Consider the following 14,403-nt stretch of genomic DNA (forward strand, 5'->3'; position numbering starts at 1 on the left):
TTCTTCATAAATTTCCAAGAAATGTTGTCAAAGGCCTTCTCCACATCTATAAATATCAATACTGCCTTTGTGTTAATATTTGTTTGCAAAAGTTCCAGAATATCAATAATGTTCCTTGTATTAGCAAACAAATGTCTGCCTGGGAGAAAGCCTGCTTGGTCCTTGTGAATCACTTCATTTAACACTATTTTAAGTCTACTTGCTAAAATGTCTGCAAATATTTTGTAATCCACATTTAGGAGGGAGATGGGGCGGTAGTTCTTAAGTTGTGTCTTTTCAGTTTCTAGTTTGGGTATCAATGTGATGAAAGCTTCTTTCCACGACTCTGGTGCCTTCTTCCCCTCCATAATTTCATTGCAAACCTCCATTAATGGATGTATCAAGTAGTCTTTCAATGTCTTATAATACTTGGAGGTAAGTCCATCTGGCCCTGGAGATTTGCCCAGTTGCATGTTCTGAATGGCTTCCTCAATCTCTTGTTGTGTTATTTTATGGTTCAGGATTGTTCTATTTCGCAGAGACAGCCTTGGTAAACCATTCTTCTTTAAAAATTGTTCTATCTCCGATTCGTTTTGCGGCCCTTGTATATATAATTGTTTAAAATATCTCTGGAAACACTTTCTGATCTCCACTGGGTTCTGGATGTTTCTTCCTTCGATCTCTAAATTTGTAACCGTGTTCAGTTTTTGTCTCTTTTTCAGCTGCCATGCTAGCAGCTTTCCACATTTGTTTGCCGATTCAAAGGATCTTTGTTTCATTATCTTAACTTTCCATTCCACTTCCTGATTTATCAGTTTTGCATATTGTGCTTGGTAAAGTTTAATTTCTCTTAAAATCTCCTTTGACTTCGGTCTCAATCTTAACTTCTTCTCACCTTCTTTAATTTTCTCCAAAATCTTGTCTTTTTTCTCATTCTGTGCTTTTTTCTTTATAGTATTCTGTTGTATCAGAAACCCCCTCATAACCGCCTTACTTGCGTCCCAGACAGTTCTTTTTTCCACCATGGTGTTCAAATTTATCTCAAAGTAGTCCTTCAAAGCTTTTTGGGCCTTTTTAACAATCTCCTGATCTCTAAACAGGTTGTCATTCATCCTCCATCTGAAGGAGCCGGTTGGAGTTAGTCTCATATCCATCTTTACAGCGTTATGGTCAGAGCAGGTCTTTGGGCAGATTTCCACTTTTTTTATCTTGGGTGCCAGGCCTCTAGTTGTCCATATTTGGTCGATTCTTGTCCATGTCAGTTGGGCTTCAGAAAAGAATGTTCCTTCTCTCCCTAGAGGGTTCTTTGTTCTCCAGATGTCAATCAAGTCCATGTTGTCAGTCAATTCAAAAAATGTTTTAGGTAGTCTGCCTTCTTTTGTTACATTTTGGCTATGTGACTTATCCATGTTGGTTGATACCACCCCATTCATATCTCCCATCATAATGATGTTACCATAGTTCAAATAGTCCAGCATTATCTCATGCAGCTTCTTGTAGAATTCCGATTTTCCCTCATTTGGCGCATAAATTCCTAATATCAAAAACTTTTCTCCTTGAGTCTGAATCTCAATTGCCAGGATTCTTCCTTGTTCATCTTTAAATAGAAATTTTGGTGACAGGCTCTCTTTTGCATATATCACCACGCCTCTTTTCTTTACTCGATCCGATGAGATAAATTCTTGGCCTAATCTTTTATTTATTAGCACTTTTCTGTGTAGCCTAGTCACATGTGTTTCTTGCAAGCAAATAATGTCCAATTGTTCTTTTTTCAAAATATGCAATATCCTTCTCCTTTTCTCTGGGATGTTGGCGCCATTTATGTTCCAACTCAGAAGTTGCAGAGACATCCTGGACAGATCTGTTATTGCCCTGGTGGTGGTATCTTTTTGTCCTGGTCTTCAGACCCCGAAGGTGTAGGTTCAAGCTGTGATCCAGCCCCTGGAGGTCTTTCAATCCCTTTCTGAAGGTCCTCTCCGTAGGTGTTCAAAAATTTATGTCTGTCTTCAGCTGTTTTAATTTTCACCTTCTTCCCTCTAAACGTAAATGATAATCCTTGGGGAAATTCCCATCTGAAGATAATTGAGTTGCTCCTCAGTAGCCTGACTAGTTCAAAGTAGGTGGATCTAAGGTCCAAAAGTTGTTTTGGAATATCCTTATAAATCTCTGCTCTTTTGTCCAAAATTTCAAGTGACTTTCCGTAATGTAGTCCTAATATTTTGTCTCTTTCCTTCTTGGATCTCAAAGTAATCAAACAATCTCTAGGCTTGTCTTTCCTTGTTGATTTTCCAAGTCTAAAGGCAGTCACAATTTTAAAGTCCTTTTCTTCCTCCAAAGGCCACCACTTGGAAAATTCCTTTGTCAAAAACTCAATTAAGTTCCCTTGTTCGGGTTCAAGTTCTGGTATAAACCTCAATTTTAAGTTATTTTCGCGGGCCCGAAGTTCGATCATAGACAGATAGGCCTGTTGTTCCCCAACCTGCTTGTGCAGCGGTCTTACCTCCTGCTCCAGTGCCACAGTTTTCTGAATGGCTTCCTATGGCAATTTCCGATTTTCTGCAGTGGATTCAGATAAATTGCCAATTGCTTGTGCGTTCAAGGTGACTTATTCAGTTAGTTTGTTGACACTGTCTCTGGTCTGATCAATCTTTACCGTTTGTTCATCCACTTTTTTGTCTAAGCCTTCCAGTTTTTCGAGTATTTTCTCTAATACTGAAGCAGATCCACCTGTTGCCATATCTTCTTGCTCAGTTTCTTCTAGTTCCAAAACATCAGGGACAGATGATCTGCGCGGCTGTGAAAGTAAATTCAAGGTTGTTTGCTTTTTCCCTTTAGACGCTCTTGCTGGTCTCCCAGTTCCACTCATTCCAGTTCTGTCTAAGTCAAGGTCAGATTGAGTATATTCCCATGAGAATCCACAAGCCCATAAAGTAAACAACCAAGTAAGAGGAAAGGAAACAGAAAGGAAAGTCACATATGTTTGTAAATCCAAAGTCCTCTAGAGGGAGCTCATTTATGTTAGAGGGAAGAAGTCAGGTTATTAATGTCAATTTTTAAAAACTTCAAAATTCTTCCAAATTCCAAATACTTCAAAAACAATGTCCAGACAGCCTTTGATTTCCAAGAAACCTTCAGTTTCCTTGTATTTAGCAGAGTTGGTCTCAATAAATAACAAAGTCTCAATAAGTGCAGGATAGAGCGATTCAAAGTAACAATTCCACTAAAGCTCAGCTTGTAGCAGCTCCAAGCAACAAAGTATCAAAAACTTGCAATCTGACAGTTCTGTTATCTAGGCAGTCCGCCTGCCTGGGGTTCTCTGTCAATTTGTAAATCCAGCAGAAAAGGTAAAACACAGTTCATGTTACGAAATAAGGCTTCTAAAGGGTTAAATCCCAAAGCAACTTAAACAGATGTAAGAGTCAATTGCCTTTTAACGCCTCTTCAAAGGCTCCAAACATCAAAGTCTTTGCTTTAAATCTTAAGCAGTGGCCAGAGACAGACTTCATGGTTTCGTCTCTTGCTTTTAGCCGAATTAGCAATAATTTAGCCTCCAAATCTTTCTTTTCTTTTCTTACTCACGAGTTGTTGTTTTCGGATCGGATGTCCCCAGGAAAAGAGGACAGCGCTTACCGACAGCAGCTACGCGGCTTCACTCCACAGAAAGAGTGATTGACTCACAGCACCGCGCCAACCCTTCCACGTTCCGGGACCTCTTACGAGGCCCCTTCTACGTTTCGGGGGGCGCTCCTGGTGCCCGCCGAGTCCCACGGCCACAGGCTTTCGCTGCCTGTGGTTTTCCGATGTGGGCTCCGCTTCGCCGTAGCGGACAACTCGTTTCTGCGGAGCTCCCTCTTCGCAGTTAGAAGAGGGCAGCCATTGCCGGACGCGCCGCCTCCGGAAGTCCCGGATTTTAATTGATTTAATTCCATTTAGGAATGGTTGTTCTGCACCAACAAAAAGAGAAAAGGGTAGATTTTATATTAGGGAATATTGTGACCTTGAACAGCCTGGTTTCTTGACTGGGTCACATGAGTTAATCACAGCAGACAGGCTGTAGCTATAGCCACTGAGTTGCTCCCTTGCCACTGCTGCCAGGTTCAAATCAAATTTTATTAAACGGTCACAGACCAGATTAACTCGTACAGCTAGTCAGTGAAGCATAACACTGGAAAAAACAAAGGACAATTTCAATACAGATTAGGCCATAACAGCAATTTAAAATTAGACAGCATAAATAAAATAAAGTATTTGCCTTCGCCTGCATATTGACATTGGAAAGCTCTTGTTTCCTGCGCCTAATAGCGACTGCACAGAATTTGGCAACATTGATCGTAATTTCACAATGAATATTTATTAGCGTTTTCAATAACAAACATAACAAAAATAGACAAAAAAAGTAACAAAAATACAAAAAAAACTTAAAAAGAACAATTAAAAACATATGAAATTTCAATTGCTTATTTTCATATAACTTCTTTCTCAGACCTCCTCACACCTCCCCTTCTTGTATTCCAATTCAATTGTTATTCCAGCAAATTCTTATTACTTATTTCTCAACCTTCAATTAATAATTTTTACATATTGTAAATTTACCTTTCCTCTTTCTTCTATTTCCTTAAATTATTTTTGCAATTCTTATTTTCATTTTAATTTAACCCTTCTAAAGACCAATTTTAACTTATCTAAACTTAAACATCAACTTATACATCATCTCTTATTCTTAAGCATATTTCTTAAGGTCGACCAATATTTCCCTTCCACGGCTTTCCCAACTTCCATACAAATAATCAACACATTAAAACAAAGTAATTTATAATTATATACCCTTTGGATTACCAAACTCCACCCCCCCTTTCCCGGTTTTGGTCCCCAACAATTGTTCATCTTATACTGTTTAGCCTGGAGATCTCACGTCCGAGGCTCTTAAGTCACCCTCAGTTCCTCTCTGTCGGCTTCTTTGACAGTCCTTGATGTTGAGCTCCCTCCCCTCAGGATCCATGTTTTTTCCAACTAATCCTCCATGTTTAAAATTAACACTTATGGGGTGCTCCAAACCTAGTTTCATCTTCCTCTCAAGTCCAAAAGTTCCCCAAACTCCAGCTTCCACCTTGGTCAAATTTGTGATCCTTAGGTCTTCATTTTCCATCTCAAGCCAGACTTTCCACCTCCAATTTTTATTCTCCTTTATTGCCTTCGTGTCAGGCCCCGAATTATAGCTCTCCTTTAACATCTGCAAGTTTAGAACTCTTCCTTCCTTTTCTTCAAAAACAACATGTGTCTCTTTCTCCATATTCTCATGGCTCTCTGATTTCTCTGATTGTTCAATTGTGTAAATTTCTTGCTTCCACTCCTTATCAGTCTCCACAATGTTATTTACTGCCAAGACCAAAGTGTTCACACTTGTAGTCAAAACATCGGTCTGATCTTATAACTTTCCCAGGAGAACAAGTATTCTATTAAGTTCAGTCTGATTTTTATTTCCTTCAGCCATTCTTGTAATGTCCCTACCCCCCACGAGGGGGATTTTGGTACTTTACTGTCTTTTGATTTAAACCCAATAAACAAGTTAGTTTGTATCAGGTCTCTCTTATTTTCAAAAAATTGCAACAAATATAGCCAACAGAAGCGACAAAGACAAAGTTCCCTTTTTCCTTTCCTTTGACAGCTAGCTTGACAGCTGCCAAACTCTTCAGTACTTCATCAACAGGCTCTCTCGCGGGACGCCCCCGGGTTCGGGGGGGTGAAACTTTAACTCCCAAAGTTACTTTTATCCTCCGGTAAAATTCTTGTAGTGTCAAACCGTGAAGGTTAAGAACTTTTAAAGAAAAGAAAAAAGATTCTCTCGACCTTAGATAGCAGCATCTTTGCTTTAAAATATCTACAAAGAGGGGGAGGGCGGACTTCCTTTTTAACCCTTCCCCGCTCGTTCCTAATTCAACAAAATTTTCTTTAAATTCCGAATTCTGTATTTACTCATGGGTTCTTATTTTTAAGTCCAAATGTTCCAAGGAAAAAGTCAGGGCTTCTCCGACAATGGCATGCGGCTTCGCTCCACAGAAGTAGCAGTCTACTCACAGCACCACGTTGTACCCCGTCCCATTCCGTAGCCTTTAAAAAGGCTCCTTCGCAGTTTGGGGGGGCGCAAATGGTGCCCGCCGAGTCACCATGCTCACAGGCATCTGCGCCTGTGATTTTTGAGGGTCCCCGCGTCGCCGCCGCGGACGAGACCCGATCCTGTGGAGCCGATTCCCTCCGGAGCTCGGAGGGAATCCGCCATTAGTCAATGGCGCTAACCCGGAAGTCCTGGATTTTAATTGATATAATTCCATTTAGGAATGGTTGTTCTGCACCAACAAAAAGAGGAAAGGGTAGATTTTATATTAGGGAATATTGTGACCTTGAACAGCCTGGTTTCTTGACTGGGTCACATGAGTTAATCACAGCAGACAGGCTGTAGCTATAGCCACTAAGTTGCTCCCTTGCCACTGCTGCCAGGTTCAAATCAAATTTTATTAAACGGTGACAGACCAGATTAACTCGTACAGCTAGTCAGCGAAACATAACACCGGAAAAAACAAAGGACAATTTCAATACAGATTAAGCCATAACAGCAATTTAAAATTAGACAGCATAAATAAAATTAAGTAATTGCCTTCGCCTGCATATTGACATTGGAAAGCTCTTGTTTCCTGCGCCTAATAGCGACTGCACAGAATTTGGCAACATTGATCGTAATTTCAGGAACCTTATCTTCTACCAAGGCTCTCATACGTTGGAGTTCTGGTTTATTTTTAAGCTTTTGTAGAACTGCGGCAATAAAGGTCAGGCGTAGATCCTCGTAGTAACTACAGTGCAGCAATACATGCAGACTTGTTTCCACTTCCGATGAGACACATAGGCAAACACGTGACTCATATGGTTTGCCCTCATATCTGCCTAGCAGCAGGGCAGAGGGCAGAACGTTACATCTGGCCAGGGTAAAGGAGTGTCTGTACTTAGGTATTTGTAAATCAGCCAGATAATTTGCAGGTGAAAACCCTCTCCCAAAATCTCTAATTGTGGCATGTTTATCCATTTTGCACATATGACATTGCAACTCTATGTCCCTAATGCGTTGAAGCACTTGACTTTTGGCTCTCTCATATCCTGCCACTATCAAGATCTGCGGGGAGAATTCCAAGCTTCTTATCTTTTCAAACAGGGAAGCTTTCCAGGTAGAATGAAAGGTGTCTAAGAGTGTTAAAGGAGCCAAACCGGCCGGGGAAAAAATAAGTTTTAACCAGTAGTGTATCTTTAGAATCCACAACCGCGCGTTAACGGGTGGTTGTCCAACTTCTAAGCGGACAGCTATATTAGATACACAGGGGGGGGGATCCCCAATAGACACCGATAGAATTTTTCTTTGAAATGCCTCCATAGGCGCAAAATTTTTAAAACTGCAAACCTGGGATCCATAAGTGAGTTGTAGGAGTATTTTTGCAGCAAAAACCTGGGAGGCCGCCGGAACGTATTTACCCCCTTTCCCGTGAAAAAATCTTGTAAGGGCTTTATTGGCCCTTCCTGCGTTGGCAATGGCGTTTTTCATCTGTTGGTGCCACGAGACCCTTTCCTGAAAAGTTATTCCCAGGTATTTGAAAGTTGCTACCTGGTCAATAGGTTGACCATTTATTCTCCATTTGTGTTTCCTTTTTTTTGAAAACACCATAATTTTAGATTTGCTGTAATTTATTGATAGTTGTTCCGCTTGACAATAGTCAGCAAGTGATCTCAAAAGCTTCCTCAAGCCAACGCGGGAAAAGGAGAGTAGGACTGTGTCGTCCGCATACAGAAGCACCGGGAGGGGCAAATCTGCCCGTTTGGGAGGGTGGGCATTTTCTTTCGCCATATTTACTGCTAGAGAGTTGATGTAGAAATTAAATAGCGTTGGCCGAGGACACATCCTTGTATAACCCCATAGTGTGTTTGAATTTCTTTAGTTAGATGGCCTGACCGATCGCATCTTACCCTCACCCTGGTGTTTTCGTATAGACCACGGATAAGGCGTAATAAGCATTTATCTACGTTTGTAGCGCCAAGCTTTTCCCAGAGTCTATCCCTTGGTATTAGATCAAAAGCAGATTTAAAATCCACAAAAGCTGCATATAAAGACCCCCCTTTTCTAGAGTATTTATCTGCCAGGTGTTGAAGGATAAGGGCCTGGTCTATAGTTGAACGCTTTGCTCTAAAGCCAGCTTGAGCTTCTGATAGAATTTGCTCTCTTTCCATCCACTCCACTAATTTATCACATAAATGAGCAGCGTACAGTTTGCTAATAATACTTAATAGACTGATTGGTCTGTAGTTAGCTGGCTCAGTTCTGTTTCCTTTCTTGAATATTGGAATGATGATGGCTAAACCCCAGTCCTCGGGGATAATAGCCGCTTGATTTATACTAGTGAACAAGGCAGCTAACACAGGGGCCCACCATTCAACATTTGCCTTAAGAATTTCTGGTGGGATATTATCAGCACCCGGGGCTTTCCCTGATTTAAGAGATTGAATAAGGCCACTAATTTCTTCTGTGGTTACAGGGGGCCATTCCTTGCCAAATTCACTTGAAGCAGGAACTGCTGCCAGGTTAAACCTGCATAAGCTATGAAATTACTTTCTTTATATTTAGTCAGATCATTGATTTTCTGCTTTGACTTCATTTTTATGGTTCTTTGTGGAATAAGAAGACAACCTGCACCTCTCTGGCAAAGCAGGGTCAACTGGAAAAGACCATCAGGCTTTTGAGAAAACTTGCCTCTGTTCAGCAAATGAACCAGCAAGAAACGGTGCAGACTATCAAAGAGGAGGGAAAAAATAAAATCAGCTTGCCCTCAGACTATTATCTGGGTTCGAGACGACAACCTAGGACAGCTTCCCTAGAGACACCTCACCTCAGAGAGCTCATCAGGTAGACCAGCAACCCGAGAGGCCATGGGTACGTCAAGCAATCTCTAGTCCTTCCTCCTGGCTGCACAGGCAGTCTTTTTATGTGAGCCAGCAAACAACCCAGGAAACATCCCATTAACTATGGTTTCACATTTCATCCACGCTGGGAAACTATGATTAATGGTTTCAAAACAAGTCACAATATTAAGCTGCTGGCTTTGTTCCAAAGCTGTTGACCATAGCTCAGATCCCAGCTTCTTAAGTAGAGGCACCAAAATTCAAATGCACACAGTGTGTTGCTTCTCAAATCCCTAAAATAACTGCTGCTTTACACACACAATTTCCCTGTGATTGTGTGTATAAACCACATACGTTATTCTTATTTATTCTTATACTTATTTATTGAATCTATATACTGCCCTATACATGGAGGTCTCAGAGCAGCTCACAGAACAAGATCAACATAAAAATCACAATATATATATCACAATATATATATATATCTACGAAAGCATATATCATATATCTACGAAATATATATAAAATCTACGAAAGCATATATATATATATATATAATCAAAATAAAAACAACAACCCAATTAACATATGCCGTACTTAAGCTGCTGATTTCAGACTGAGGCAAGGAAGAAGGGCTACCCCTATGCTATCTATATAATCAGTTATCAGTAACCAATATATTCAATATATATCCAAATATGCTTATACAAATCAAGGATTACGGTACTTTATAAATCCATTTTGAATCAAAAGGAAGCTGTGCTTAGCAAACTGCAAACTGCTTGAAACAGCAAAGTTAGGAGCTGACCTTTCCCCTAAACATCTGTGTACCTCGGACAAAGACATGAATCAGAGATTCTGGTACAAATTCCCCTCAGATACAGGCTAAATTAATCCACAGAACAGGAAGAGCAAAACCACAAAATGTCCAAGCTCCGGTCCTGTCATAACTAGGGGAAAGGTTAGACAGAGCGTCATTGCAAGCTTCGGAAAGCAGAACTTGAACCCGGTGCTGACCAAGGCTTGAGCAGGGGTCAAGCAGTGTGACAACCGCTTGCTGATTGGCTAATTTTCGCTGACAATATTGTGAGTCCCTCGTGATTGTCTGATGATCAATGATTTGCTGTGATTTACTCAGGTATAAAGACCTCTGGATTTCTGTCAATCGGGGTCCCAGTTCTTTGGAAAATATTCCAACTGGGTCCATTATTGCCTGGCAATAAACCTCACCTTCTTATTCTCCAGTTGCTGTCTCTGGCTGATCCTTATTTTGACTCACCACGGGTACCCCTTTTGCTACAAGACATGTGTACATGTGGCAGAACAGACACCCACACAAGGCTCCTAAGGTGGAGCTACAACTGTTTTAACCATTCTTACCTGGCCTGTTGGTGGCTGCCATGATGAAAACCTGACGACGAGATTCCAGGCCATCCATCTCTGTTAGCAACTGGTTCACTACACGGACACTGGCACCCGACTATGAAGTGAATTGAAAAGATGACAAAAAGATGTTAAAAAGAAACTGATTGATGCTGACAGCGCATCTTAGCTGACTCACATTGCTGACCAGCTGAGAGGAACTGAGATAGTCACAGTGTCATAAAGGGGTGGCCCCACCCTTCTGTCAAACTTGGAAGTGGGGAGGTCCTAAGGATGCAGTCCACCATCCACGTTCTAGGGTCATCCAGCATTTCCATAGCCTTGTTAATATTATTACTGGTACCTGTAACACGTTCTGGGAGCTGTTTCAAGTGAAAGATGGAGTAAAAAATACTAAGCACTAGTTTAAGCTCTTGTTTGTCCAGGTATACTAATGAATTGCTAGCCCATCCCCTCACAAATGAGCCTTTTTGTTTTTCTTAAATGCAGATTGCTGTTTTTATCTGGTTTACAGTAACTATGGTTAGTTTACACAACAGAGCTTCAAAACCAGTGGGTTAAAGTTAGCCTGCTTTGAGATTTAATGTGCTAAGCAGTTGCAGACCTCAGAATACACCGAGATGGCTGTGGAAGGTACCATGTATGGAATGATTCCTGCCACTTCCCAGAGAAAAGGAGATGGGGTGGTGGTAGATGACTCCCGACTGAGGGGCACAAGGGCAGCAGTTTGTAGAGGTTAAGGGTTGTCCTGGAGGTCTGCTGTCTTCCAGGTGCAAACAGTCGCAATGTGACAGAGAACCTGGCAAGTCTTATAAACAAGAGCGTCTTTGGTTGAGGTCCTCAGGTTGGGATCACACTTTTAGGCCTTCCAGTCACTAACTATGGTGAATATTTTGCATCTTGTGCGAGACCACTGGGCTGGAACTTTGGTTCCCATAGGATTTGCATTGGGATGTTACTTTGGCAAGGAGAAAATAAAGGAAGTTGCTGCTATTTAAAAATTTAACAACTTTAAAGCAGGGGATAAATGAATCAGTGTGCAGGTTGGTTTAGGTTTAGGTGATGTGGCCTGTGTCAGAAAGTAATTATGGCGGTTTGAGCAGGTTACTTAATTTCTTTTCTAGGATTAACAGGCAGTTCATAGGATTATTGTGAAAGCAAAAAAATCTGACAAAAGACACCTATTTACATATTCCCCCAGTCCTCCATTGGATCTAAGCTATTGGTGGAAGTGTTTTTAGCCTCACCTCACGGTCTGATCTCCGGGGACACAAAGCATCAACTTCGTCAAAGAATATGACACAAGGCGCTGAATTCCTTGCACGCTGGAAAACCTGACGTACAGCACGTTCACTTTCCCCCACATACTGGAAAAGGACAGAGGAAGGAGGGGAAAGCACTGTAAGATCTTTAAGATAAGTATCATATGCCCAATCATTTGAACAGGCTTGTCAAAAGGACCTGTTCAGATATTGCTTTACCCTCAAGATCAGTATTCTCCAACCTGGAGCCCTCTAGATATTTTGAGCTGTAATTTCCCTCAGCTTCAGTCATCTTAGCCATGCCAGCTACAGCTGATGGAAGTTGCAGTTCAAAACATCTGAAACACAAGGCTGGGGAAGGACGCTTAAGATTTTAACTTTTGTGAGCTTCAAGCAAGCCCTCTCTAACCAGAGTGCATGCCGAAAGCATCCTCTCACCCTAAACCATTAGAGGTGCATAGAATTAGGCTAGAATTAAACTACCAAATTCAACTTGTCATTTCACTTGCAGGCCAGCAGCTCTAACAGACCACTGTAAAAACGCATTCTAATAGTATGGATTTGGTAAAGTCAATTTGGGCTGAGCATCAAAACATTTCACGTTCCCTGCAAACCCCAAATCAGTGACAACTGAGCACAACAAACAGAACTTACCATATTCAACAGTTCAGGGCCTTTCACGGATATGAAATTCAGTCCAGACTCATTTGCCACAGCCTGGGGAAGAGGCAAGGAAATAAAGAGATGCATATACTAATTTTATCAACATATTTTGCCCTCACTTTGCATCCATGAAGACCCTTCAGGCATCTAACAATACACCAAACATTAAAAACACACAAAAATATAACCCAGGAATACAAGGTGCTCCCTTATACAGAATCAGAACATTTGTCCATCTAGCTCAGTGTTATTAACAATAATGGCAGTGGCTTCCAGGAATCTACCCCAGCCCTATAGGAGGGGAATGTAAGGGGCTGAACCTGGGATCTTCTCCATACAAGCATGTACTCTTGTCATGGAGCCAGAGTCCTTTCCCTGAACTATCATCTCCCTAAAAAGAAAATGAGTAACACAATTCAGAAAGAGGCGCAGCAAACCACTTACATGACCGAAAGCTCTGCAGACCGAGCTGGTTAAAAATGGTGTGACTTGGTACAACCAAGTGCCATCTCTGGCTACTTGGATATGCTGCAGTCCAAAACATCTAGAGGACACCAGGTTAGGGAAAACTAGGTCACATCACTGTATGTGAATGAGGGGGAAATGGGAAGAATGGGGGTTTCCCTTCTAACCATCAGGACCAATATCCTCTGAGACCCCTATCCTCCATGAATTTACTCAATACATGTCAGGGATCGTGCTGAGGAGGGCTGCACTGAGAAGGAATGGAGGGAGCCTCCCCCTGCTCAGGATCCTGAATCTTCCCAGGAGGAGGACAGTATAGATTTGGAATAGTGGCTTGCAGAAGGACATAGTTCAGAAGACCGAAGTTGGGAAGAACTGGGTGGTGAACAGCTAGGAGAAGAACAACTGGGAGAGAGAGAGAGAGTTAACAGACTCCCTTTTGCTGGAAAGCATCCATCTGCTCAGTCCAAGATCAAGGAGAGCAGATAAGGCGGTAGCACAGAAAGCACAGTGGCTGCGAGATCAGGTTGCAAGACACAGAAGTAACAAGGGTGGAATCCTTAATTGGGTGAACACCTTCATTCCTAGAGATGGATTCTTTGTTCTCTCACTATGATCATTAAAATGTCTAACTGGTAAGACACTCCTCTCGCTTTGTTCTGCTTATCTACTGCCAAAGGGTAGGAGGACGCCAAGTCCCTGAAGCTTGGCAATATCCTTTCCAAGTCACATAAATTAGTGGCCACCAGTGCATCTTGTAGGAGTACTTCACACAACTACTTCGTAGCAATGCCTGGTTGCTTTACAACTGCAGCACAGAAACAAGTGCAAAATGATCTTCAGGAGGGACCCACAAGTTCAAAGCATACTCAAGAGGCCCAAGCTGGTTCGGACGCAAGACACACAGTGGAGCTCCAGATGTGAGACACCCATTTAATGTGATTCCATATCCCTTAGTACAAGCTGTTACTATGATTATATCAACGTTACCTTAGCAAGTAGCGTTTTGCCGCAACCAGGAGGGCCAGCAAGCAGCACGCCAGCTGGAGCCGAGAGGCCAAGGGCTCTGAATTGCTCAGGATTCCGCACGGGTGCCTGTAACAAGAGTTGTTGGTAGGTGAAAATAGAAGTGCCAGCTATTTATAGAATCACAGAATTGGAAGGGACCGCAAGGGTCATCTAGTCCAACCCCCTGCAACGCAGGAATCTCAGCTGAAGCAACCATGACAGACGGCCATCCAACCTCTGCTTAAAACCTTCCAAGGAAGGAGAGTCCACAACCTCCCGAGGGAGACACATCTTTGGTACAGATGAAAGATTCTGAAAAGTCTCAACAGGACATCAGGGCTGGGGAACCTCGGACCAATCCTGGTCCACCAGAGTTCCAATTTTCTGAAGCCACGCCCACCTGACAATAAGGTGATATCACCTCAATAGGCAGGTGATGTCAGCTGATGGGCAGGTTCGATATGGCAGAAAGTATGATTGACCCGATCCCCCCGCAGCTCATTAGCTTATTGATCCTGCTTGGTCACTATTTCCCCCCACATTATGACCTCAGATGATTGGCAGGTAGATGGTTCTGCCCAGCTGTCAAAGCTAGCCCATGGGTGTGGGAGAGAAAGATCTGGCCTACTGGGCCAAAAAGATTCTCCACTCCTGCCCTACATGAAAAAAGAAACGACCTGCTAAAGTTGACCAAAAGAGCTTAAAGATA

General features: G+C 42.1%; 1 protein-coding gene across 1 annotated transcript in view; it reads right to left on the reverse strand.

The window, feature by feature from the left end:
* NVL (nuclear VCP like) overlaps positions 1 to 14,403 on the reverse strand; it is a 51,771-nt gene that overhangs the window by 15,119 nt on the left and 22,249 nt on the right. Inside the window, exons 15-18 of the mRNA XM_081903883.1 lie at positions 13,677 to 13,781; positions 12,213 to 12,275; positions 11,544 to 11,663; positions 10,294 to 10,393 (exon numbers count right to left, since the gene is read on the reverse strand). Coding sequence (XP_081760009.1) covers positions 10,294 to 10,393; positions 11,544 to 11,663; positions 12,213 to 12,275; positions 13,677 to 13,781 — 388 coding nt within the window. The remainder of the gene's footprint in view (positions 1 to 10,293; positions 10,394 to 11,543; positions 11,664 to 12,212; positions 12,276 to 13,676; positions 13,782 to 14,403) is intronic.

Source organism: Podarcis melisellensis, assembly GCF_964234715.1.
Source record: "Podarcis melisellensis genome assembly, chromosome: 3".
Taxonomy (NCBI): domain Eukaryota; kingdom Metazoa; phylum Chordata; class Lepidosauria; order Squamata; family Lacertidae; genus Podarcis; species Podarcis melisellensis.